General features: G+C 41.4%; 1 protein-coding gene across 2 annotated transcripts; it reads left to right on the plus strand.

Annotated features, from left to right (window-relative positions):
* The first annotated feature begins 610 nt into the window (after positions 1-610).
* On the plus strand, positions 611-26,785 carry LOC106043135 (lutropin-choriogonadotropic hormone receptor). 2 transcript variants are annotated; one of them, XM_048078485.2, is made up of 11 exons: positions 612-829; positions 8,327-8,398; positions 12,808-12,882; positions 14,025-14,099; positions 14,666-14,740; positions 14,830-14,907; positions 17,212-17,280; positions 18,106-18,180; positions 19,179-19,364; positions 21,776-21,856; positions 23,890-26,785. In XM_048078485.2, the coding sequence occupies exons 1-11, from the start codon at positions 672-674 to the stop codon at positions 25,142-25,144; spliced, it is 2,199 nt and encodes a 732-aa protein (XP_047934442.2). In that variant the 5' UTR covers positions 612-671; the 3' UTR covers positions 25,145-26,785. The 2 variants fall into 2 exon arrangements, with proteins under 2 accessions (XP_066849667.1, XP_047934442.2); XM_066993566.1 differs by lacking the exon at positions 21,776-21,856 and having other exon boundaries at positions 611-829.
* The last annotated feature ends 570 nt before the right edge of the window (positions 26,786-27,355 follow it).

Genomic DNA, 27,355 nt, shown 5'->3' on the forward strand with positions numbered 1-27,355 from the left:
CTTGCCATGAATAGGGTCCTGATTTCTCGCTATAGCTTCTACAAGCTATAGCAGCAGTAAAAAATAACAACAGCAATAGTGATAATTAGGTGAAAATAATTATTATTACAAATGAACAGACCTTTGCAGAGATACCTAGTCCTGGGCACGATTACTTCATCCACTCAGAGTGTGTAAGTGATCACAAAGCACCAAGTCACGCACCCTGAAATACCTCTCTTTGATCACTCGACGGGCAAATTACAAACCTTTATCAGTGATACAGCAACTGTGCATGGAGTCATAAGAGTGTTTCCAGAGACGCTGGTACCCCAGTCACTGCCACCCACTAACGAGGCTGCTGTATCTGCACACCAACCATTCACCCGGCTAAGGGGAGAGCACCGTGTTTTTCGGACACCAACTTTCGGAGCAGCTCATACCCTGACAAACGGGGGTCCCGGGCACCGCAGCCGAGCGGGAGCTGTCCGGGAAGACCCCGCTACGGACTCCAACCCGAAGCGAGCTCCCACCGGGCACCCGCACCCCGAAGCATCCCCCTCACGCCGCTCGCCCCCGGGCTGCGAGCCCGCCCCGGGGCGGGGACGGGAGGCTCGGGGGGGGGGGGGGGGGGTCCGGCGGCCGCGGGCTGCGGGCAGAGCGAGGCGCGGAGCGGGCACGGTGCGGCCGGCATGGTGCCCCCGCTGCTGCCCCCGCTGCTCCTGCTGCTGCTGCTGCTGCTGCCGCCCGGAGCGGCGGGGGGCCGCTGCCCGCACCGCTGCGCCTGCAGCCAGGCCGCCCTGCGCTGCCCCCCGCCGCCGCCCGGGGCGCGCCCCGCGCCCGCCCGCGCGTAAGTACCGCGGGGTGCGCGCAGGGGGGGCTCGCCCCGCACCGCCTCGCCTCGGGTCTGGGGCTAACCCGCGGGGTCTGAAGGCTGGAGGGGAGCCGGGGGTCTGCGTCCGGGGCGGTGCGGGTCTTTGGGCAGCCTGCAAAAGGTGCAGTGGCGGTGCAGTTGTCTGAACTTGCTGTATTTATCCTCCTCCTATGGCAAAAGCTGGCTTGCGTGTTCCAAAACCAGCCAGAAGAACTTTAAAGGAACTGGATTAAAAGGATGAAATCTGCTCTTAAACCTTCCTTCAGTTCTGTCTTCTTTGTCTTTTCCTTTTTTTTTCTTTTTTTTTTTCTTTTTCTTTTTTTTTTTTTCTTCACAAATCTGCCTGTCTTCTCGCAGCCTCTTCTCTCAAAGCTTGTGCAATTCAAAGGCCTCTGTGGTACAGCAGCAAAACCCTAGCGGCGCTCGCTTCTGCGATCCAACACACCATCAGCGCGTGTTGCAACTTTCTGAAGTCCGACTCACGGACAAGTCAGTGGCTAATCTATTCTCAGCCCTAGCAGTCAAAAAGCTGCCGTGAGCTCTGACAGCTCTTGGGCTCTCTGTGAAGAGGTCCGTAGCATCTTTCTGCCTAATGCACCCCTGGGAATTAGGGCAGAATTGTAACAGAAGGGAGTCACAGGGACCCCCTCGCCCCGCTCCGGCACCATGCTCCGAGCTCACAATCTAGCAGAGCAGACCAAATACATGATATTTGTAAGTATTTGAGCATTGTTGTACAGTTTACAAGCCCAATTGCGGCACTTATCTAAACAATCGTGGCGTCAAAATACGGGATTAGAGGAACAACAGATAAGATATTTGCTGTTTCTAGGATTCCTTGGTTGGATTTTTCTTATTGTGCCCCTTTTGGAAACAAAGCCATTGTTTTACATTTTCATCTGATTTGTTTGTAAATTTCATATGTTCTTGAAATTCCCCAGGGATGATGCTGTCCCTGATCTTCTCTTTCCTTTCTCCCTAGCTTGAGAATTGATATGCGCAAGAAATACTAATTTTTGTTACTTTAGAGCCATGTGAATCGTTCCTCCAAAGTCAGTTTTTAGAAACATCTCTGTCCTGAGTTTGTTTCCAACCCATTTCGCTGCGTTACTCTGGTGTCAGAGTAAGCAGAGCCCATGGGTGCTGGAGAAATTCTCCATACCTCTTGCAACAAGTACATTGCTTTCATGGCATTTGTAGCACACACGGAGTGGGCAAGGGATCAGTCACATCCAGGATCCCAGCTGCAGCAGAAGCAGATGAGGAGGGCAGTTTTTGCAGGGCTTTAGTGCATTCATTAGTATGCTGCACATCTGTCTGTAGTCACATCACAGCCCAGAGAGGTTATCAAAAGCTCTAAATGTGTGTGATTTTTCTCTTTCTTTTTTTTTGATTTACTCTTTTTCTTTTTTTTTTCTATCTGTCACTCCAAGAAGAAACCACATCCCCACCTCAGTGATCCAGGTTAAGACAGGTAACAGGTCTATGGCCACTTTCAGTTATATTTCACTCGGATCAACAGGGTGGATGATAGACAAAGATAATGGAAGAATTTTTCCCTTTAACCTTTACTATAACAACTTTGCAATTGTTTGCAGAGTATAACTATTAGGCTGGCTGCAGAAGCCAACTGTACAGTCAGATAAGAGTTCAACCACAATTCTGCTCAGTGCTCCTCTGAAAGAAATATTATATTCAGACATATAAAAAAAAAAAAAATCCTCTCTCTTTCAGTCTGCATTTGCAAACGTGTCTAGCTCCTGGAAATGCCCTTTATGTCCAGAAGGGTCTGGCAAAAGGGCCGGATCCCAGCCATCGGCTGCATGTCCTCCTGCTGCATCTGCTCCAGAAGTGCAAGAACGTCAAATGGGACACACTGTCATAGGGCACCCCTCCCCTCTGAGTTAAAATCCCCACCCCACAGTTTAACACTCCCACAGACCAAACACTCACTGCTTAGTAAGTTAATGGGACCCCAGCTAGAAAGTAAAACTCAGTGCGATGTAAATCCCTCCTGCTGCCTATGCCAGGAGTGAGACACCAAGCAAAAGTCACTCCCATGCCACCCACTGTCAGTAGGATGGATGTGACATCACAAATATAACGGGAGAAATCAGGGGCAAATGGTCACCTCACTTAGGTGTGGCCAACAGCTCTCCTGAAAGACTACGCTGTGCCAGCAGCAGCCCAGCACACAGTGAGCACCATTACGTATTTTATCATCTCTGCCTTTAAGCTCTCCAGCTGCTGTGGCTTCTGCTTCCATATCCCACTTCAGGCCACATTCAACCTAATTTATACTGAACCTGGAAATACACTACTGAATTTCCATTACTTTGATTTTTTTTTTACTTTTTTTTTTAATAGCATACAGTTTATCATACAATTACAAAACAATTTAAAAAAATTAAATAAATTCAGTCTCTAACCATATATGTGTACATGTATTCTGGCTCTTTTTTTTAGTTATTATTCCACCTCCTTTACTTTACTTTCACCTCTTACTTTGATTTTCATACTAGTATTTTCTTATCCACTTGGGTGTTGTTTTTCCCTCTCTTGCTTTTTTGTGGCATGTCTTTCCCAGCTTTGTCATTTTCCTAACTCTGTCTTTCCATACTATACCAGTATGTCCTTAGCTCTCTTCTTCCCCTGCCCAGCTCTGTACATGAGAGACAAAGCAAGAGGAAGTTACTTTTATCCCCTCCTAGTCACATTTGTACCTGGGTGCACCAGAGTAGTCATGGTATATCATAGAATCAGGAATGGTTTGGGTTGTGAGGGACCTTAAAGATCATCTAGTTCCAAGAATAGTGCTTGCAAGTGCTTGCAATAATTTTGGAAAAAAAATGCTGATCCCTGTTGTTCCAGCACAGTGCCTGGGGTGCCCATGTTCGTACTTTGGTGCCACTGTACCATAGAAACTAGACCTCAGAGAAGTCCTACTTGCTACTACGATCAGTCAAGAAAATAAACGCCAGTATATAACGCCACTATACCCAAGTAATTCAAGCCCTGATGCTGTAACAATCTGCTTTCAAATGTACTTTCGATATTTTTTTACAGCTCAAGCATATATCTTGTAAGGAAATTTCAACAGGTTTTATTTACCAGACCTGCCATGTCATATTATCACTGAAAGATTTTTAGAACGATTAGAGTGCCAAAAGGTTGCAGAATTACATGTTTTATATGTTTCTGAATTTATCATATTTTTCTCAAGCTCATGTTTTTAATTTGGGCATTAGGCAAACACTAGAGAAACTCCGTTATCCAGACACCTCTGTATGCCATGTTGGCTATAGCAGCTATGTGTCTGCTTAGTCTCAGCAGAAAAATAACCTTTAATACACCACTGAAACAAAACATACGTTTTCTTCATTTGAAGCTTCATGGTGCATCTACATCCTTTTGCTTGTTTAAGAAAGTCTAAATGGCCAGGCACCCAACCCCAGCTGTACGTTAATGGGCATTGGATACCGAATACCTTTCTGCCCCTTTGGAAACCTTGTTTCATAGTGAAGTTCACCTTGCTTTGCCGGACTGTGTTCTCCTGCATGCAGGGCTGCTGCATTAGAGCGAGTGGCACATGGTTATTATCAGGCACTTAATCCAAAGTTTTGGGGCAAAAGCTGAGTAAGTAGGCAGTTCTACCATGTCTTCACTGTGGACATACTTGGCTTTTTAAGGATCAACAGTGGAATTCAGTATCAGGAACAAAATGTCTTTGGTAGGAGATAATGTGTCACACATCACAACGTGGATAAGAGTACTCTTTGACTGTTCATGTGGTACATCCAGCTCATAGTTCCCATTTCAGGTAGATAGTGCCCAATCTACAGGGCTTTAAAAATCAATGTCAATGCTTTACATTGCCCCCAGAATCTGATAAAAATCCTGGGAAAATGGTGGGCTTTCAGTCTTATTTTCAATCAGTCAATACTCTCAATTCTTCTAAGTTCAAGGACACCACAGAATAAAATGTTTGTCACTCTTAGCAAGAATCTACCTTTGTGGCATTACAATTCTGGGTAATCCTACAAAACAGTGATGCAACCATATATCTGCCAACCCAGCTGCAGTAACATTCATACCTATTGCAATGAAAGCCTGTGCTCTTTATGTATTTATTTATTTATTTTTGATGTGCAGCTAAGCACTCTTTTCCAAAGGCCAGTGTCCGTAATGCAGGGATTTTCTTCAGCAGTGTGAGTGAGTTGGGCTTTGAATCCTCTTCAAAAGAACTGCAGGTGGTCATGTGGTGTTTGGGCACCTAGACCTCCCAAAGCTTCTCTTGGAGCTTGAGTCTATGTGGTAGTGCTGGAGTAGAAGTTTATCTTTTAGCAGATGAAAATTGCAGAGTCGAGTTGATTCTGTTATATCCCAGAATTAATAAAAAAGTATGACAGTGGGTTTATACCCGGGTATCTTTGGAACAGACCACTCCACAAGAATTTTCCAAAGAGCTCTTCAGTGGTACCTCTACATGTTTACAGCAGGGGAAACAGGTGGTTTGCTCTTTGTATGCCTCTCATCATCCCTACTGGTCCTGGTATTCCTATTAACAAGAAGGTAACCATCCTTATGAAAAATCCGCTCTAAATTTATGATTTCAGAACAACAACACAGGAAACAAATGCTGGATGGTATTTTAGGTACCAAGCAAGAAAAGGATTTGGTCAATCTATGCACAATTCCTGTAACTCCCAATGTCATTTGACAGTCTTACATGAATTCAGCCTGGCAATTTCAAACCTTACTGCCTAGAAAACCCAGGTTGATTTACAGACATGCTAGGCACTGCTCAATGCCTAAATGGTTGGCTGTCTCCCCACTCCCTTTTGTACACATTGACTGGATGAAAGTCCCAAGGATGAAATGCCTGTTGATTATCTGAAGTTGCAGTATTGTCAGCCACTGAATGCAAGAAGTGAGTATCCATGAATTGTTGTGTATTAACTACGAAAGAAACATACCAATTTTTCTTAAAAGTACAAAAGTTCATCCTTTAACAACACTCTTTCAAACTGGTGTTCATAAGTTGTATTAAAAATGGACGCAGCCCTCCTTTCAAAGGCTATGGAAGTCGGCTAGTAGCATGGGAAAGTTAGACATATAAAAGCTTTGTAAAACCCACTTTGTTCTTTCTTTCTGTCAAAAGCTTCCCAGCTCGGAGAGACAAATAACTGGTCACATCTGAGTATCACAATCTGAGTGCTATCAGAAAGAAATCAATATTTAATTCCTGCCAGTACCTGCCTGGGTTGCACTGTGTGCTATCAAAAACATCAGTCATGTTCAATAGCAGAGACTTCAGCATAGGAGATAAGGCCTTGCTTTATTCTGGGCTTCAGAAAGAATTAAACGTGCACCAAACAGTCAAAACTCTATTAGCCTAAATGCATGTACACAGTCCGGATTTTGGTGAGCAGCTAACGGATCTTCAAAATGTTTATAGAGTTTAGAAAGAGACATCATATATTTCCCTTTAACACAGGCAGGGTTTGAGATGCAAGCTACAAAGGTAAAGCAGTTAAGAAGAGAGTGAAAACATCTTACACCTTTTTGGTGAATTTAGGATACCTTTACTGACGTGGAACTATCTCTGTGCTACACCAGTATTTTGAAGATTAAGAGATATCTGATTATGAATTGCCTTCTTCCTTTGTTCTAGCTGTTTTGTGAGACCGTCAATGGGATGAGGTAATGTCAATGCAGTTGAGTTCACGGTTTCAGCTATCAAGGTGAACTCACAAGAATTTAAAATATATATATATTTATGTTCAAATACAGAATGGATTAAGTGCTGTCGTGCAGTTTAACTACAGTTAAAGTTACAGCTAAAGTGCTGGTTTATCCCACTTAAATTGAATTCCATAGCTGAGGTAGCTAAGCGAGGAACACTGGTGCCAAAGATTTTCTGCAGGCAGGGGGACAGGCACTGTAGGGGTTTTTGCTTTTTTTGTATGTGTAGACACTCACAAAAAGGTATGTTTTGTTTTCCAAGCAGCTCTAGCTGATGGTACAGCTATAAAGAGGTTCTTGCTGCCAAGGCTACAGACGAGCAATTTCTCAGCTTCTACTTTTTACTTCTTCCCAAAGGTGTTTTCCTGTTGGCTCAGCCTATCGATCCCTGCTGCAGGATTCTCTGCACACTTCTGTCCCTCAAGGGACAAATACATTTCTCAAGACATACGACTTAGCTTCAATTCTGATTTAAGCACAGCTCCTGCACACACACAACACAACCTGCCAGCATATGTCTACAGAGACCAGTATGGCCCAGTCCCAGTGGGGTCAAAAACATACATATTCTTACAACATTGCTATATGGTAGGGAAGCATTGTTATTCCCAGTTTACTGACAGGGAATCATGGTGTAAGAAAACTAAATGATTTGCCAAAGATCATATTGGACTATAGCAAGGAATTGGTGCCAGTCTCCGGAGTACATCTAGATTGGTAATCCCAAGACACAAATGTGTGTGACAGCCTGGCACTATAGTGAACTTTAAGTTCTTAAACATTTTTAACTGTCTTCATATAAAGGATTATGACAACAAAATTAGGAAATTTTTTTTTTTTTTGAGAAGCACAGGAACAGTTCAGTCAAAAAACCTTGACAGGGTGTTTTTAAGGATGGGAAACAAATGTCTCTGACTAGATATCTGTAATTAAAAAGCAAAAGAGAGCAAGTATCTGCACAGAGATAGTGTCTTGAAATATGTTAAATATTTTCCTATTGCTATTATCAGGGAGAGTGCGGTCATGGTGGTATAAATTGGCTGCTAAAAGGACTACAATTCAGATGTGGAGTAGGATGGTAAAATACAAATCTACCTCCCACAGCGTCATTAACATCTCAGTGAGAGTAATTAAAAAATTTAAAAAGGAAAGTGCACACTTGCTTTCAATCAGCAAATCATAGTGCTGCAATTTAAAATAAATACATAAAACACATCAGGCCCAATTTGGATCTTTTCTAGCACTTGCACATAGCCAGAGGCTTTCCGATGAATTCATGATGCCACACCACAACGTTACAGCAGTATTATGAAGAGAAAAGCATGGTCCAAAGAATGCAAACAAACACTGTTTCATAGAGGAAGCTTTACATTAAAGCCACATTTTTCTGAGGAAATAGCTCCAGATGGCCTCTAGTTTCATTTGACTGTGAATATAGAAGCCCATTTTCATAAGGCTATATTTTTTTTCTAAAAGTTTATGATTATTATCATAATTTGACCAAGCCAAATCTCAAATTTATGCTGTTAAGGAACTGACACAATAGCCCTCAAATTTGTTTAACTGAAATCAATGGTAAAGGGATCAAGCCCTAGAGGTACAAAGGACTGTAGGCAAAATAAAGTGACTTGAAGCTTTACTGTTTCTCTGCACAGTGTACAATCTGTAAACAAGGAAACCCCATGCCTTACAATCCTTTCCTCCCTCTTTTCTTTTTTTTTTTTTCAGATCGTTTACTCATCTACCTGTAAAAGTAATCCCATCACATGCATTTGAAGGACTTAGAGATGCCTTCATCATGTAAGTTCACAACATTTTCCATTGACTTTTCCTTAATGTCTTGCTAGAAGTTCTGTCATAAACCTCCATCACAAATAATGTCTTTTTACAATAATGTAAAAATGTGTTGCTAAAAACCACTTTTGGTGAAAAAAACTGCAGGGGAAGAATAAGCTATTTTTATAGGCCAATAATTTCCTATCAGCAGTATGTAAAAGGTTATTTGAAAAGGTATGCTTCTTAACAGTTGTTTAACATCACATAATAAAGCATTAATCATGTCAGAGAGAACTGGATTCAGTTTGATAACTGATGATAGGCACTTTTGATTTGTAGAGGAGATTTCTGTCATAAAATGTTAGTGCTGCAATGATAGCTATGGTATTCTGTGATTATACATTTATGAAATACTCAAATAAGATTTTTTTTGCTGTTACGCACTGCGAGGTAAGCAAGGCAGGGAATCAGTAGGACTGATCCTCTTCTTAGAAGTTACAGTTTACAAGCACTGTAACTTTGCACATGATGCTTCCCCTCCCTTGGCTTTGTATCTCTTTTATATCAAGGACTCCAAGCAGAAGGCTCGGCTGACTAGTCTCACCCTTATTTCTGTCATTATTGCAACCGAAAGATGGCAGGTTTGGGTCTCCATTACTTATTATTTTTTTATTTATCTGCATGGGGTGTTCACTGAAGGACAGCCGACGCCACACCAGTGCAATCCAGAACAGGGGAATGAACTCCCCCAGAATCTAAAAGCAGAAGCACAGGTAATGGTGCTTTCTATTCTAGGTGTGCTTTTTAGAATTATCTTCACCTATAAAAAGCACATAGTTTATCAGCTATTAAAATATACGTTAGATTTACATAATCTGTTATCCAGGAAACAGAGAAAATAGGAAACCCTTTCATGGTGCATTCCCGAAGGCAGACTAGAAGGATGAGGGTAATGCAAACACCTAAATAGACTCAGTTGGTCTGGTTTAGCTTTTAGTGCTCATTGGTTAAACAATTTTGGCCGAATTATACATTCCTGTGTTTCTGTAACTCTAGCAAGTAGAAAACAAACTAAACTATGTCCCTATCTATTCAACTACAATGAAATATTACAGTACAATCTAATGGCACTGTATTCTTGCATTCACTTACATCTGAACGATTAATGAGACCTTACCATTTTTAGATGGGAGATCAACTTAAATCTAAAAAGGTTCTCCTACCTTTATGATTTGATGCTAAATTTTCCCAAGCTGTATGCATAACCCATTCTTCATAAAGAATGTTTTGTTCACTGACATTTTTTGTTCCATAAGAGAATTTAATTGATTTCTTTGTGTCCTTTTAATACATCTCTCCAAATAAACAGCATAGAAATCAATGTATTTGTCTGATGTAAAGCTATAGAACACTTCATAATTTTATTGAGATTTAGTGTTACTTTGAAAAGTGCATATTTTTAAATTACAAATCTCTAAATCATCTATTCGGCAACTCATCACCAACTGCAAATCAGATGATAAATTATTATCACTGCTATAACTCTCTCAGACATATGTAAACGGGAAGCCAGTGGCAAGTAGGACAGATCTCATGGAAGGAGCATGGGATCTGGGGTTTCATGATTCAGACCCTGAACTTGAAAAATTTTTTTGTTTTAAGTATTGCAAGTAGTCACTGATCCCTCCCAGTCCATGAGCTAAGCCCCTGCGTCTCTTAGGATCAGGTGCTCACCAGGCCTCTTGTTTTACATCCATCTTCATTCATGAATAACCATTGCACTATCAAAAATATCAATCTCACTGAATTCTGATTATGGAAAAAAAATCATTAATATTTCTGTAAAAAATATATACATACTTAATATATGATTTCTTGTATACATTCCCCTTTTCTACTACAAATGGAAAAAAATGGTCTAAGGGTTTTTATAGCAACATCAATAAGAACTGTTTTCTTATAATTGCAATTCAAATAAGATAGTTTTCAGGTCTGTGATAATAATGAATCTGATTTTACAGACGTGTTTCAGTTGTTTAGAAAATATTTTTTGTTGTTGTTGACAGAGTATAATCTTAGGTTTAGTTTATGTGCCATACCAGTCAGTTCTGTCAAGAAAAAACATTTTGAAGACCTTTCTCCCACATATGCAGATGAATATATATATATAGAATATATTAATTATGTATTTAATATATAATTATATAATATATAATAATTATATATTTAACATATAATTAATACATAGAATATATATGCAGAATATAGTACTGGAAAGAAACAGCATTAGAGCTGAATTTGAGTAGCCTCCTAACACAAAGGAAAGGAAAACATCTTTGTGATGAAATTTGCAGATGCTTACATAGTTGAAGTTGAGAATATTAATAGAACCAGAGGAAAAGTCACAACATCTGTAAACAATACATGAAATAATCCAGCACATGTAATTTCTTTTGTTAACAAGAGATTCTAACCCTTGGTGATCTGAAGAAAAATGGGTTGAGGCAGGATTGCATGGGGCAGCCTTTCTCTCTGGCAATCCAAATGGCCTGCGGGAGCCAGCCCCAGAAAAGGGGCCCTCAGCACCCCAACCCTCCTCCTTCCTCCACGTGAGGGCATCTTCCAGGCTGCTCCCAGCACAGCTGCCTTTGGGCCAGTCATGTTGGGCATCACAGAGGCTTGCTGAGGTTTGCTTGGAGCCTCAGCCTTGCTGAGGCTTGCTTGGAGCCACCAAACACCCGTCAATAAAGAACTCTTGCCGATTCTCAGGGGTTGTGTGAGTGCTTCTTTCCCATCCGCTAGCCCTTGTGCAAGAGGTGGCAGCCCTTCTGCACAGAGCCTCGAGGAAGAGCACAAGAGAGGACCCAGCTTCCTTCGGGCCGCTGCGTTGGGGTGACAAGAGGAGTCCCCAAGGGCCACCATGCGCCTTTAGCATTTGTTAAAATAGTAGCGTGTAAGCGATTATAGGTGGCTAATTTCTTATATTAAAAGTGAGTTTCTATATCTGAGTAATTGGTAACGATAGACATGGAGAAGGCTTAGGTACTCAGCAACTTCTTTGCTTCCGTCTGCACTGGTAGACGGGCTTCCCAAGTCTTTCATTTCCCTGAACCCATTAGATGGAGGCTGGAGTATCAAAGTCCCACCCCCTGTAAGTGAAGAGCACATTCGAGACCACCAGATGAATCTAAACAGGTACAAGTCTGTGGGACCTGATGACATGAATACCAGGGTCCTGAGGGAACTGGCTGATGGAGTTCCCAAGCCTCTCTCCATCGTAGCTGAAAAGTCCTGGCAGTCAGGCGATGTCTGTGGTGAGTGGAAAAATGGAAACATCATGCCCCTACTCTTCAACAATTAAAGAACTGGACAAAGAGCACTACTCTTCAACAGTTAATTAGGACACATTCCTTCTTAGAAAGAGTGGTCAGGCATTGGGACAGGTTGCCCAGGGAAGTGGTGGAGTCACCGTCCCTGGGGGTGTTCAAGGAAAGGTTGGACGTGGTGCTTAGGGACATGGTGTAGTGGGTGACACTGGTGGTAGGGGAATGGTTGGATCAGACAATCTTGAAGATCTTTTCCAACCTTAATTTTTCTATGATTCTACGATATTAAATACATAATATATTGTATATATTATATATATACACAATAATATATATTTATTTATATATAATATAGATGAATCTTAATCTAGCAGGCATTCGGCAAGCATCAAAGAAGTGGATTTATTTTCCCTGTATCCAACATTGGTTATTCTTAACTACATGTATGGAACAGGGGCATTGGTATGTCAAAATTGTATAATGCCTATAAAAACAGTCATGTTGGTCTGTGTAATGATGGAAAAGAGGCACTTGCATTCAATTTTCATGTATGTAATGAAAATGGCACTTAAATCCAAAAATTATTCGTAAAGTGCACTGAATGCATATTCATGTATGTGTGTCTCTACATCTGTGGATTAGATGACCATGATCCTGATTTAATAGCAGTCTATGAAGCTCTGTGAACGTTATCTACATCTTTGTCCATGCAAATAAATTCACTAAGTGGAACCAATGGTAGGAGCGAAAGGCTTATAGGCTTGGGCTGACTACTGTGTTTGCATTAGTTCAGCCCTCAGTCACTACCTTACCTACAATTTGCTGAGGAAATGGAGATTGGCTGCCCTGCAGATTCTTATTCCAAATGGTTGGCATAACCTTTTGCCAAGACAGAATAATGCTTCTCTCTCTCAGACCCTACTGCCTAGGATTTTGGAGGTGAGGCATGGCGACTGCTGCAAAACAAGAATTGGGGCATGGCGGGGGGGGGGGGGGGGTGGTGTTGGTAAATAACCATATATAAAAGAAGCAAATATAAAGTGGAAACTTGATTTCTGGTATCTCTTCTGTTAATGTATTGCTTTGTGTCTGCCTTTTTCATTACAGCGAAATCTCTCAGAGTGACTCCCTAGAGAGAATAGAATCAAGCGCATTTGACAGCCTTCCTGCTTTGTCTGAAATGTAAGTCTCTGTGAAAAAAAGGCAGCCATGTTGTGATTTAGTATCATCAAGGAGTAAACAGTCTACAGAAAAGTATCCCTGGACCAAATCTTCCTATGTTCCTTCAGCTGGTGTTGGATGAGGTCTATGATGACAAATGTTTCCCTCCAAAGTACCATATAAAATAGTGAGCAGTCTGTAAGGTCTAGCCTTGGAGATCTAGATCATGCAAACTGATCCGTGTGTATGAAGTCCTGTTGCTTTCAGTGAACACAATGACAGGATGGGAGCGCTGTGTCTACTTCTACCAGCAGTGTCAAGCTTTCTAAGTGGAGAAATCATTCAAGAAAACAACAGAAGAGAAAAACACTTTCTTTTTGAAGATGCAGTTTTCAAAGCCCTACAGTATTTAAATATGTCTGCTTAGTATGCAGCTCTTCCTTTGAGCTCAGAAATATTACTCAAACGGAACATGTACTGATTTTAAGCTTGATGTCCCTAGCAGAGGCATCTGAGAGAGCGTGTGAGTTAAAGCAATGGCTAGGAGAGTGCTCCAAAATATTTAGTGACATTGGAAACTATACATTTGATTCAATATCTCATTACTGCCTTTTTGCCACAGCATGATCAGCAAGTGGCTTTAAAATGGTGCAGCTGAGTGAGGACAGATTTGTGTGGTTTTTTTCCGCTTATATGTGAATTCCATTGAAGCAAATTACTTGCTCACATGAGCAACAGACACAGATTTGTCCACCTCTTACTGTGTCTAATTTCCACTAGTATCAATAGGTATAGTTAAGAAATGAAAGATCTGACCTCATGCATTCACCTACAAGGTATGGATAGCTTGTCATTTACTTGGCTGCCAAAACAAGAAAGTTAAGTAAGACCATTAAGGAGCTACAGGAGACTAACAAGACAGTGTTTGAATCCTGAAGGAGACATTATCTTTTTCTGGCTACCTAACAGTTATAACCTGATTTTGTTATCAATACTGCTTCAAAACGTACTTGTAGCATATTTCTAGAAAGTTTGTTTGCAGCATGAGAATCTTCTGTCACAGTCTGCACGTGTCAGATTCTGACAAGGCCAATTACTAGCGAAATTCAAGTCCCTCCAGGTGTGTAACAATACAACACTGACATATATTTCCCTCATTACAGATTAATTCTGAACACGAAAAATCTGCTGCACATTGAGGACGGAGCATTCAGAAACCTTCCAAGGCTAAAATACTTGTAAGAAAGCATTCTGTTTCTTTTCTGCTTGAGTTCTTCTTTTTTTTTTTTTTGTGAAGGAATGGACAAACCACAGAAGGCAGTTTAAGGAAAAAAAATAAATTTTTCATGCCTTATGATACACCACAAGTTCGTACATCATATACAATAGCTTTAATGTGCAGTTAACTAATAGTGAGGTTAAATAAATGTAATAAAATAATTAGTGAAACGAACACAAGGTATAGCAGTAACAGACAAAACAACTGTAAAGTCTGCCAATTAGTTCTGCTAAGTGTATTTGTAAAGCAAAGTTTTCATTTAGAGATGACATCACACAAAAGGGGTAACTAAAATCTCTTCCTTGCACTTAATGTCAAGAGGTCTATGCTGCTTCTCCAGGATACTGCCTGAGAATGCTACACACAGTTTTTACAGATCTTAAAAACACAGTTGGAGCCTAATTAAAAATTACGATATTTGCCACTCATATTTTAATGCATTGTTAAGCTCATACCTGCAGGATTGGCTTCTCCTTGCATTTTGGCCTGGTAACCTTTTCCCCTGTAAATCATGCTTTTCTCTAGGAGCATTTGTAACACTGGAATAAGAGAATTTCCAGATCTGACACAGATCTTCTCATCAGAAGCTCATTTTATCTTGTAAGTGAAGACCCACCCTAGCCCAGCTGTGAGTCTTTCCATCTCGTTCCTGTATCACTGACAAATAACTTTTTTTTTTCCTCTCAAAGGGAGCTCTGTGATAACTTGCGTATGACAACCATACCGCAAAATGCTTTCCAGGGGATGAACAATGAATCACTGACACTGTGAGTAAAACAATGTTAGATCCAGTTCCTTCCGTGAGGATAATACAGCTGTTTGAGGAGAGTAACTCCGCTTTATAAGAGAGTAACTCCGCTTTATAAGAATCTTGAAATTAAGCCCCGTATGTCTGTATTGTCTTCACACCAAGACTTTCCTTTTAGCAAACTGGATTCAGTGCTACAGCTGCCTGCAAGACAGGTGAGTTTAATGCTGAGATGCTCCGTCCAAGGAAGGCAAAGAGCCACTGAAAGCCAAGGAGAAAAGTCATCTGCCAGCACAGCAGGAGCCATGTAGGGATTTTGCAGTACCCCGTCCTCACAAAAACTTCCACAATAAATGTAGAAATAGCCCAAATCACAGACTGTACTACTTTTCAGCAGGATGTGGCTGAAATTCAGGGCTGAGGAAGGCCCAGCAGAGCAATAGAGAGCAGCAGCAGGCTGCCTCCTTCACCTTGTAGCACAAACATCAGTCTGGAAGCAAATAACACCAACCTTTGCAGACCAGAGTGATATTTAAAACACAGCATAAATCCAAATGTGGAGCCGTGTCTTGTGACATGGGTGTGCTCCAAAACACCTGTGCAATTCTCCATGAATATTTGTTGCTGCAAATGAGCTGGAGCTTGCATGAGCAAGTACTGCAGCTGGCTGGCTTAAGCCCTTCATCAGGCTGATGTGCCAGCACAACAGTAATTTAAACACAAATGTGATGTATTGACCAATACCTTCAGAAAGTGTTAGAAGAACTAAGCATAAATGTGACCGAAGACAACTAACTACTACCTGATGTTAGAGATGAGCAATGGCTTAGTTGAGGGCATCATTTTATCTTATGGGCCGTTTTCCTGTTAGCAAGTTCACAAAATAACTCCAGCAAAATGATGATTCTGTTAATGGTGCAAGAAAACAAACATGCTAGAGATGGAGAAAGATGCTTCTTTTTTTTTTTTTACTGCAACCCTAAACTGTATTAAATGGAAGAGAGTCTACCTCACAGCCAGGAAAGAGCTAACAGTCATTTTTCTCTTGTTCTTTTGTGATAGGAGAAGAAAAGTATTACCTTATCAGCAGCTTTCTAATTGTAGATCTACACTTTAACTCCACCCCTTGTAATTAACTGCAATTAGCTGAAATAATTCCAATTGTTGCAGCATGGTCTAGTGAAGCACAAGTTATCTGTGCGTGTGTACATTTAGCTTGCAGTAATACTTTGCATTACAAATAGCTAATGTAGGCTTTCCAACTGTTAGTGTTTCATGAGGACAGGGAATCAATACTACACATGGTTGTGTTTTTTAAGGAAATCACTAATTTCAGCATCATGCCAAGACAGACTCCTCACATCAAATGTAGCCAGGCACGCTCTACACTTGCAGCTTTTCTTGGGAGCAGGTTCATAGCCCTAGTTTCTGCTCTTCCGAAAACAAGTTGAAAAAAGAACAAGAAAACTTTTGTAGAGATAAAGGATCCTCTATAAACAGCACCACATTTTGTATTAGGACTTAATATTAAAGAAAAAAAACCATACAAATTATTTTATACAAATGATACTGAAAAAATAAGTTAATATCACAAATGGCTTTTTCTCTGTGAAAACAGACCCACAGATTAGATCTCCTAATGAAGGAAAGTAGCCAGATTTTAGGTACAGCAGGGTCCAGCCATTTGGTACCTGGCCCCGGAGTGGGAATCAAAAACCCAGGGCTGGCAGCAAGTGTCCCTGTGCAGTGCAGAGAACAGTGAGGTTTCCACAGCACTGTTCTGGTCTGGCAGCACTACTTTAGGTAACTCGCTGACTGCTGGATGATGCATCACCCACCCCTGTTTCTCTGCAAAGCTCTCACTTGGGCTGCTGGAAGATTGGTCTGTCCATAGAGGATCCGCAATCCAGCAGTACCCTCTGGGCTTTACATGAGCTTTCCGGCTGACACTTCTCTGACTCTTGCAGCTTTGCATCTTTACCTACTTAAACCACAAAATCCAGGTCTTCTGCCTGTAGGTTGTTGTCTTTGTGCCAAGGGTTTACCTGGAATAATGTCTTGATTCTGGGTCTCATTCCAAGGTGGGTACCATGCTCCTTGCTCTTAAACACCTGAACAGGAAGGCACGTAGGGAACTTAAGCTTCAATTTTATGTTAATTTCAGAGCTAATGGCAGTCATGCCATAGTTACCTATATTCTTTATAAACCAGACCCTCTAATCCTTAAAATGAATACAGTGTTAAGTTTTGAAATCCGTAGTACAATAACATAATCTCATCTTTTCCCAAATATTTTTCCTTACACATTTTTCTTAATCTTCAGCAAACTGTATAAAAATGGATTTGAAGATATCCACAGCCATGCCTTCAATGGGACCAAGCTGAATCAACTGTGAGTATGTTTCCCCTCCTCGGCAATTTAAAGAGCCATAGAATTGTACAAGAACCCAAGTTGGAAGGGACCTCGGAGATCATCTTGTCCAACCTTTCATAGTAAAAGCAGGGCCTAGACAAGATTGTCTAACTCTTTGTCTAGCTGAACCTTAGAAGTTCAACTAAACCTTACTATTTTAGATAATAGTAGATTAGTAGATTATTAGATAATAGCTCAAATGCAGTCACAAGCTCTTCATTCGTCTTAACTGCCTGTCTTAAATTTCATGATACCCATTAGAAAAGTCAATATATCAGTGTCGTTGAGACTCAGTTGTCAATCCTGCGCCATTTACTGCTTTTCCTGAAACACTATCCCTTAAAAAGCTGCAGTTTCTATGAGAAAAACTCTTCTTTTTTTAAGTAAAATTTAATAAATTCCTAAATTTAGCAGCAGCAGTGGAAAGCTTGAACCTGTAGACCAGACTCAGGAAACTGCGTCTTACACCTGGAAATGTCAGTAGTTTTAAAATCAGTTGCACACACCCCGGTACTAGCCTCATGGTTTTGGCAATTTTTTTGTTTTATTTTTGTACACTGCTGCTGCAGTGAAGGAACCAGAATGGCTGTTCCTGGTTTAAGTCAGAAGAAATTGGAAATGATCAGAAGTAAGTGTAGATGCTAACAGTCTGATGGCATCAGTGGAGGGAAGGTTGGAGATATATGAATGCACAACCACCACTGTGACAGGAGGAAGGACTGAGAGGAAATAGATGAGAAGAAATAATGGAAATAGAAGTTATTTCAAAATACAGATGTAAAGACTTGATGCTTCATTCCACAGGATTCTGAAGGACAACAGAAACCTCAAACGGATACACAACGATGCCCTGAGAGGGGCCACGGGGCCAGATGTCCTGTAAGCATCAAACCCCTCCTTTATCTAGTTGCGTAGATGTCCCCCATTAACTGTGCTTTGCTAAGTGGACTACATACTTGATCTGATACCCTCTGTGTGTAAAATGGAAACATATCAATAAGACAGCATGAAATTGCAGGGCAGAAGACTCAGTCAGCACCACAACAAACACTTATCAGACAGTTTTAGCCTTGGCCTCTGCCCCATAGGGATTTGGGTGGCTTTAGTTATATTTGTGTCAGATCCTACTGATCCTCTCTCTGTGTGTCTATCCTGACATTACTAAGTAACTTGTATTTTGGTAGGATGTGTATGTTTTTACAATGTATTATTTTAGAATTTGGTTATAAAAGTGAATGAGTTGATCACATGCTATAAGCCATTGCTGAATAAAACATATCCTTCTCATGCTCTATTAGTCGAGTACATACTAGAGGGCTGCACTGGCTGAAGCAACATGCAATAACACCCAACAGGTGGCTCTGTAAATAGCTCTCTCCACATATGCCATTGCATTCCTCTTATTGGTGACTTGCAGTTCAGAGCTTTACTAGCATCACTCACGTAATTGTAGCTTTTTTTCCCTGTTTAATGGCCTTACTCTGACAGTGTTCAGTCATGTAACAGGCGTTTTCTCATGCAAGCAAGCAGCCCCTCTGAAGTTACTCTAAGCCAAACTACTGACGTTTGTCTTCGCAAGAATGGGAGACTCTTTTGTGTGTTTTGGTTATTAACCATTTAATTAAAACATCTAGAACAAGGCCTGACATGGTAGGTTTTGATTTCCAGCAGGATAAAGCCAGCCTCATGCCTGTCGGGGACTGCTGGGTTGCAGGGAAACACACTGCCGTATCACACCCTACATCTCTGAGATGGATATTGGGTGGCTTTGTGGATGTAGGCCTTCATGAAAAAACTGAGTCACTGCTATCTATCTTCACACTTTGGTGGCGCTTTTATCTGTATGAAAAGAAACAAGAGTGCTCTCTGTTTTGTAGGGATATTTCTTCAACGGCACTGGAGTCCCTGCCTAGTTACGGGCTCGAGGCCATTCAGGTCCTAAATGCAACATCATCATACTCACTGAAGAGGCTGCCAACTCTGGATAAGTTCAGCAGTCTTCTGGAAGCTGTTCTAACGTATCCCAGCCACTGCTGTGCTTTTCGAAACCTGAGGACAGAAAAGTAAGTCCAAATAGCACACTGTTCTGCAGGACTTCAGAAACTCCAAAATGGCAGTCCTGCTTTGTATAGCTGGCAGGGTTGGATTATCCTTGCTCCAGAGGCAAGGAAGCTGTGGAATGTAGCAAGGCCTCACTCCAAACAGCAGATCCCTAAGTCCAGGAGAGGCATTTCTACTCCTGTTATTGGAGAAATATGTTTCATCCATGATCTGCCAGCAGGGACATTACTCTAAGTCTGCTGAAAGCTTGTATTTTTCTTGATACCTCAGTAAAAAAAAGCCTTCTGGCAGTTGGAAGATACACTACCATCAAGAGCACTTTGTCCTAAAAAAAGAAAAAAGAAAAAAAAACCTGCAGCCTTTAGCTATGCAGTTTATTTAATGCAGGTACCAAGATGATCTTGTAGAAAAGGCAAGCTTTCAGTTTCTCACTGAAATAAGGACCTGACACAAGCCAGCAGAAAGAAGCTACACTCAGCTTAGTACCGGGCCTTTCAGATGACAGTAGACAGCATGGTTCTCCCTACTTCACTGCTGGAAACTGTGGCACAGAGAGCATTTCCCATCCACTAATTTGGCACAGTCAATTTGAGACAACTGGAGTTAAATTTTCAGCATTTTTGCTTCAAAGAAATCAACTCTCAGTTGGCTGTAGTCAGCCAAAGCAACTCCAAATGAGTTGAAGATGTGAGGATTCCACGATTCTCACCTATCCCCACATGAAGTCTGCAGTAAAGACGTACCGAGCAGCCCTTTGTGGTGTGCCTGATTAGCGTGACCTGCAGATGGTCACATCAGGGCTGCGTTGCAAGGACAGGAACTGAATCCAAATCTTCAGGGTAAAATTAGGGGTAATGCTATGCTTTCTCCTTATTTTAATAAGTGGTTTCCGCTTCTGCAAGAATAAAGCAAAGATCCTATAGTCAAGTGTTTCCATCGCTACCAAATGCTGATTCAGTCCCTGTGCAAGTCTCTCAGTGTGTTGTACGCAGAGGCAACTCTGGGACAAAAAATGTTTTATTCATTCTGACTTTAAAATTACCATTGCACATATGCGAAAAGGGACCAAAGTAAAGTTGCAAAGATAACTGTGTTTCTCATGTTTATTAATTTTCAGATGCTTGGCCTTGTAACATATCATCATGCTCTATAAAAATAGAGGTGCTCTAGGAAGTCACTTTCTTATATTCAGGGACTGTTTTCGTAAGTCAACTTTGAAAATTCAAACCTGCAAATCAGGAAACTAGGCTGTGCTCCTAACTGGCATCAAAAGTGTTCAGGTGACTGCTGATGTGTTACATATCTGCACAGCCTTGACCTCTGGAAAAACTCATACAAGCAACAGGCTATTATTTTCTATGTCGTCTGCAGCTATAAAGGAATGAGAGGCACATCTCTGTTTTCCTTGTTATTTACTGCTGACAGCAGGAGACCATAGAGACTGAGACCTTCCAGTTTAACCAGGGAAGACTCTTCTTGTGGTTATGTATTCTTAAGACTGTGCAATGCAGCCTGTTTCTGTCTCCTTCTAACCCCTTCCCTTGCCCTGAACTCTATATGCGTTCATCCTGTCTCATGCATTTTTACTACCCCTGCCCGTTCCTTCATATCCCATTCTTTACCACCTGTGGACTGCACTGTGTGAGCAGTGAGACATGGTGACAAGGTCTTAAGTATATCTGACCTCACAAACAGGTCCGCCTAAGTCACAGACATCAGGCAAATGAAGTCCTCACACCAAATATTCTTGGGATTTCTGGGCTGAATGGGGGAAAACACAACTGGCTATAACATATCTTCAAAAAATTGCAGGAAAAGCAACTTATTTGTAAGCATCACATTTGGACTAAGAATGGTATCTTAAAACATTATTTCTTTTGTTACATATAACACTTTCTGGAAGTTTCCACGTGCTTGATTCTCTTAAGGCTACACAGTAGAGTACTGGGCCCATAACTTTAAAAGCCTCAAAACCAGAGATTTTGCCAAGTATGTGGTCTCTCAGTTTGTTCTTTTCAAAGTAAGCTTCCAAGCATTTCTTAGCAGATGCACTTTAGAAGCAGCCTAACTGCTGCTGTTTGTACTGGTGGAGAAAGTGGCCCATTACCATACAGTATATCATAAGGCAAAACATTTCTGTTACTTACAGCTCGTGTTATTTCACTACAATGAGTAAATCATAAACAATAAACAAGCTGAAAGACCATCCCTTATACCCCCAATGAGTTATTGCCCACTGTCACAACATTTTAGACCTTCCCCTCCCTGCTTTCAGAGATCTGCATGAATGTCTCCACTGTGTGAGCCCAATTCCAGTTTACCTTACATGTCTATGAAGATCAATTGCAAGGAAGATGAGAATTAGGCCAAGATCCAGACTGAAACTCACCTTTCTTTTCCATCCTTGTTTCAGACAAAATTCCTTGCTTTCCATTTTTGACAACTTCTCCAAACAGTGTGAAAGCACAATGAGGAAACCAACTAGGGAAATATTGTAAGTACTGCTCTGCATACAGAAGCTGGAAATAGCAAATTCGGACCCTCCCCTCCTGCCACTCGTGTTTTTTCTAGAACAGCATGTTTTTTTCTTTCCAATTCAGTCACCCTTACAAGTTGCACAATGGTAATTTTACTATCATTAAACCAAAATTTGTGATTTTGATGTTCAAAAGGGTAAAAAAAAAAAAAAAAAAAAAAAAAAAAAAACATGATTTCATGGGCTTTACTCTCTCCAGCTTCTCTTCTAAATTCTTGAAAGGCCATCGAAACACTGATTAAATATTTAACAAAGTTAAGGGCCTACTTGGAGACTTTTCAGTCCCAGAGATAATTGTAGGGTTGTTTGATCCGAAGAAAAGCTGCCATTGTTAATACTTCTTGTCTATCTATAGAATAATTAGAAGATTGCACATCATCATTTGGGCCATAGATTTTCATGGTACAAAAAGAGTCCCTGAGTTAGAAGTTTGGGTAAGCCCATGCAATTTGTTTACCTCTTCTAAATGTGTCTTTCCATATCATCATAGTTCTGTATGACCAGCATCCAGTGGGACAGGGAGAAAGGCAAACATCAAAACTGTTGTGTTGGCTGTGTTGGATGTAATAAGCACTAAAAACAGTATTTCATGGACAAGTTTACTGACTGTGGAACTACCCATCCCTCTCCTGCTAAATGGGAGACCTTGGGACTTCTCTTTAGCCCTAACATGGGGTCAGATCATTGCAAAGTCTTGAAAAACAAAATGCCAACACATCCAATACAGCTGAAATGTGATTGATCCATGGGGATAGAGATTTCCTTGGACAGTATCTCATTTGCTGATTGGTGAGTCTTCCTACACTTGCTGTTGGGTTTTGTTCAGTCCTTTGTAAAGCCACAGCTGCAGCACGTTTACATGGACTCTCAGAGAATCACAATTATTTTTAATTAATAAGTAAATTCAAACATATTTCCCACTCTTCCAGTTTAAGCCAGGCAAGTAAAAGCAAGACATGGAGCATTTTTTCATGTAAGGAAAGAAGAGGTAGGATAACAAGATTGGGAACATATTTACCCAGCATGAATAGTTGAAAAGTGGCCCAGCTTCATTTGCCAGTTAAGACCCTGCTCCAGAAAAATAGTTTAACTTACAGGCTTCAGTAGATGCAGAAGTTTAAGCTTGAATCTAAGTTGTCCCAAACCTACGAATTTTACAAAGAGTTGTTCTCGGTGGAGATGCTTTCCAGGTCTCACATTGCAGACTGAGTGTTTGTCCACCGAACACTCATGGTTAGGATGACTGGGGAGTTGTGAAATCAATAGCTGTTCTGGCTGGGAATCAGAAGGAATGGTGCTTACTTTTAAAATTTACCTTCTTTGGAAGGCTTATCCCCACACTATTGATGACCTAGAGATTAGAGATCTGTTTTAAACACCTAAAGATGTTTATAGTTAGGCATTTTTCCAGTCTAGACTTCATATATTCCTAGCTATTGACATACTACTCTATCTTGTTAACCATGCAGAGCTGCTAATCCTCACTTTATAATACTGTCATCAAATTCCTCAACACTTCCAAAGCCATACATAGTCTCAGGACTTTGTTGAGTAAGTACATTTCCTAAGAGAGGCAAAGGAGCAGAACTAATATCCTTATGTTATTTTAGTTTGGTTCTTTAACTATCTGATAAAGCTTTATGCATCAAGCCTATAGTCCATCAATAGAAGTGCTCCTATCATTTGAACTGCACTCTACTGGCATCATGAGACAGATGGCTCAATTACAGGGCAATCAAGATAAAATACTTACAAACTGGTAAATTGTATAAGAAAGCATTCCTATGGATGTAACCATGACTTCTGTGGCTCTCCAAATATGCTACCTAAACTAAAGGCATCCTTACAGGGCTTCATTGTATGTAAATATCCTGTAGAAACAAGTCTAGGAAGTGTTTTAAAACAACTCATTTGTTGTATTTTTATAAAAGAGTGTGAGCAACATGTAACAAACAGTTCACTTCTATTTGGGGGGGTTGTTATTTTAATAGCTACAGAGATGACTCTTACAACACATCGCTGTGGTCAGCAGAAAAGAACATGTACGCGCTTGCAGCAGATGAAGAAACTTTTCCTTACAGCTACTCAGACATGTTTGATGATAGTGAAATGACCGGCTTTGAGTTTGAGTATGACTTTTGTCAGCCTAAGATACTGACGTGCACTCCAGAACCAGACGCGTTTAATCCCTGTGAAGACATCCTGGGGTACAGCTTCCTCAGGGTTCTCATCTGGTTCATAAACATCCTCGCCATTGCTGGCAATTTCACTGTGCTCCTCGTCCTCATAACCAGCCATTACAAGCTCACGGTTCCCCGCTTCCTCATGTGCAACCTCTCCTTTGCTGACTTTTGCATGGGACTCTACTTGCTGCTCATCGCTTCGGTCGATGCCCAGACAAGCGGCCAGTACTACAACCACGCCATAGACTGGCAAACCGGCAGCGGCTGCAGTACTGCTGGCTTCTTCACCGTCTTTGCGAGCGAGCTGTCCGTCTACACGCTGACGGTGATCACCATCGAGAGATGGCACACAATCACCTACGCCATGCAGCTGGACCGCAAGCTGCGGCTGCGGCACGCTGTGCCGATCATGCTTGGTGGCTGGGTATTCTCCATCCTGATTGCGGTGCTGCCGCTGCTGGGGGTCAGCAGCTACATGAAGGTCAGCATTTGTTTGCCCATGGATATCGAAACGGGTCTTTCCCAAGCCTACATACTCCTCATCTTGGTGCTCAATGTTGTAGCCTTCATTGTCATTTGTGCTTGTTACATCAAGATATACATAGCTGTCCAGAACCCGGAGCTGGTAGCTGCCAATAAAGATACCAAAGTTGCCAAGAGAATGGCCATACTCATCTTCACGGATTTCACCTGCATGGCCCCTATTTCCTTCTTTGCCATCTCCGCTGCCTTTAAGGTGCCTCTCATCACAGTGACAAACTCCAAGATCTTGTTGGTTTTATTTTACCCGGTCAACTCCTGCGCAAACCCGTTTCTGTACGCGATTTTCACCAAAGCGTTTCAAAGGGATTTCTTTCTGCTGATGAGCAAGCTTGGCTGCTGTAAGAGCCGAGCGGAGCTTTACCGGATGAACTATTTCTCTGCTTACGCCTCCAACTGCAAAAATGGCAGCTCAGCCGCAGGCCCCAGCAAGGCCTCACAAGCACTGCTGTTTCTGTCAGCACTAGAAAAGCCGTACAAGACACGGCGCCCTACAAAGAAAAGTCAACTGGAGCACCAGTAGATGCAGCACCTCACAGTGCTGGCTGCAATTATTTCAGTGACCAGGGATTTTCTTACAGTATCTTAAACATCTCACAATAAATAAAAACACAAGTCAATAATTCTTATGCAACAACGCTGTTCTGAGGTTCAAAGCGGTATTTTCCCTTTTCTTCTGCTGTAATGATAGGTATGGAAGGTGATTATTAGGTGAAACACTGCTTCAGGGGAACTGGGGGAGTCCAGTAGTCAAGGTGCTCTTGAAGTTAATGTGTACTGCAGTGACTGCAGTCTGCCTCCTTTCTTTCCAGATCTGCTTCCCTGTGGTACTTAAAGCCTGTCTGCTACCTTTTGTGCCTTCTTTTTCTACTACTATTAGCTATGCTGGCATTGTTGGGTTAAAGAAAGGGCACTAGACTAGATGCCTCCCTTCATTTCATCAACAGAAACTTCCAATTACACAGCCACATACACCCAGTTAAAGAACAGCATTCATCAAGCAGCGTTGTAAAGATGTCACCAAGGAGGAGTTGACCTGCTGAACCTCTGTTACTAGCAATTTCACAGATTACATTAGATCTCAGTTAGAGCTTGTAAGTCATTTACTTTAAAATAAAATAAAAAATAACCCATATGCAGCCATGCATGATCTGGAAATTGAAAGTGATGCAATAGCTGCAGAACACCAAGTACTGTATTTTGTATATCATACATGCACACATATGAATCACATAAACTGTGAAGGCCCCCTCTCAGCAGCAGGATAGCTGCTGCCTGCACAGGCAAATAGCTGCTGCTTGTTTTCTCTCCAGGGGCAATCTCATGGATTATTTACATCTGCCCCCCCTTCAGCGTCACTGGTGCCAGTGGCATTCAGGATGCTCTGGGGACTCCTCAGCACTCACATTCCAACCCCATTCCCAGCTGATAAATAGTTACTTTTCAGTGACTGTTTTTCCATTGAAATGTTTTTTCATTTTCCACCACGCATTGTCTGATGCTAAGGAGATCCAGATTTGTGGCTGCATTCCTAATTCGAATAAGAATCGAGCATTCCTTTGTTACTGCAGCATTACAAAGGGGCTTAGTTACGGGCTCCACAAGGAAAGCTCACAGTTCTGTGGACAGAAAGAGATGCAATAGCTGCAGAGGCTGCAGCTCAAGCCTCTTCTTGGGCTACTTACTCTTGACAGATTGGATTCACTTTCTCTAATAGGAGGAGTGTATTACAGTGTCAGCAAACCAATCTGGTAGCTTGAGACCTACATATGGCAGTTTGCTTCACAGAAGGTAAAGTAAATGTGTTTTATCTGGGCTTGTAATCAAAGTTTTAGTGTCTTAGATCACATTCTGTAGATGAGACCCACAATACCTGAAGGCAGATCCCCAGATGGTGTAATATGCACCTCCCCTGCAGTCAGCAGAAAAATGCAGCACCGTAAGGTCTGCGCTTACACCAGAACAGACCCAGTCCAACAGCTCTTGATGGCCACTGAAAGTGTAGACTGTGATGTGTAAGAAAATGTGTTTGTTATGATCACTTTAAACCCCTTACATTTTCTTTCAAGTCTGTGACAGCAACAGTATGAAAATCTGTGTTCCAAAGCGTACCTCTTGTTGCCACAACACAGCGCTGCAAATTAAATTTGCTTCACATCAGTGACAGTGATTCTTCGTGGTATTGAATGGTTTAGCACTAGCTTATAATTGCGTTAATTAGAAATAACATCTCTGACCCTCCCTTACCTTCAGCTTAATGCCATGATTTCAGTCAGTACAGCAGGTCTGTGCACAAGCATAACTGTACTCATGAGCAGTTGACATACAGGGGGAATAAAGCAAGATACAGAAGTGAAGGAGACTGTTACAACTCTGTTTAGCGATCAGTAGGAATTCCATGTGAGATACCTCTTTATATGTACCAGATGCTGAGCTTAGCAGATGAAGAAAGGGGCCTACTGCAGGATATTTACCTAAAAAAGGGACTGGAAAAAACAGTAGGGGAAAAAAAACATAGGACAAGGCAAAACAATGTCTTGAGTGGGCATCAGCTGATTTACTTAAATTGCACTTCAACAGGATGAAGGCTCACTTATATAAGTCAAATTTTTCAATACACAGAAATGAGCAAGCAACGCTTTAATAAAGATTTAGATTCACATACAAGCTACATGCTATTCTGTCTTATTGTTCTTGGTAAACTTCCCTTCTTTGTAGTGTAAAGTTTTAGACA

This window comes from Anser cygnoides, chromosome 3, assembly GCF_040182565.1.
Source record: "Anser cygnoides isolate HZ-2024a breed goose chromosome 3, Taihu_goose_T2T_genome, whole genome shotgun sequence".
Lineage (NCBI taxonomy): Eukaryota > Metazoa > Chordata > Aves > Anseriformes > Anatidae > Anser > Anser cygnoides.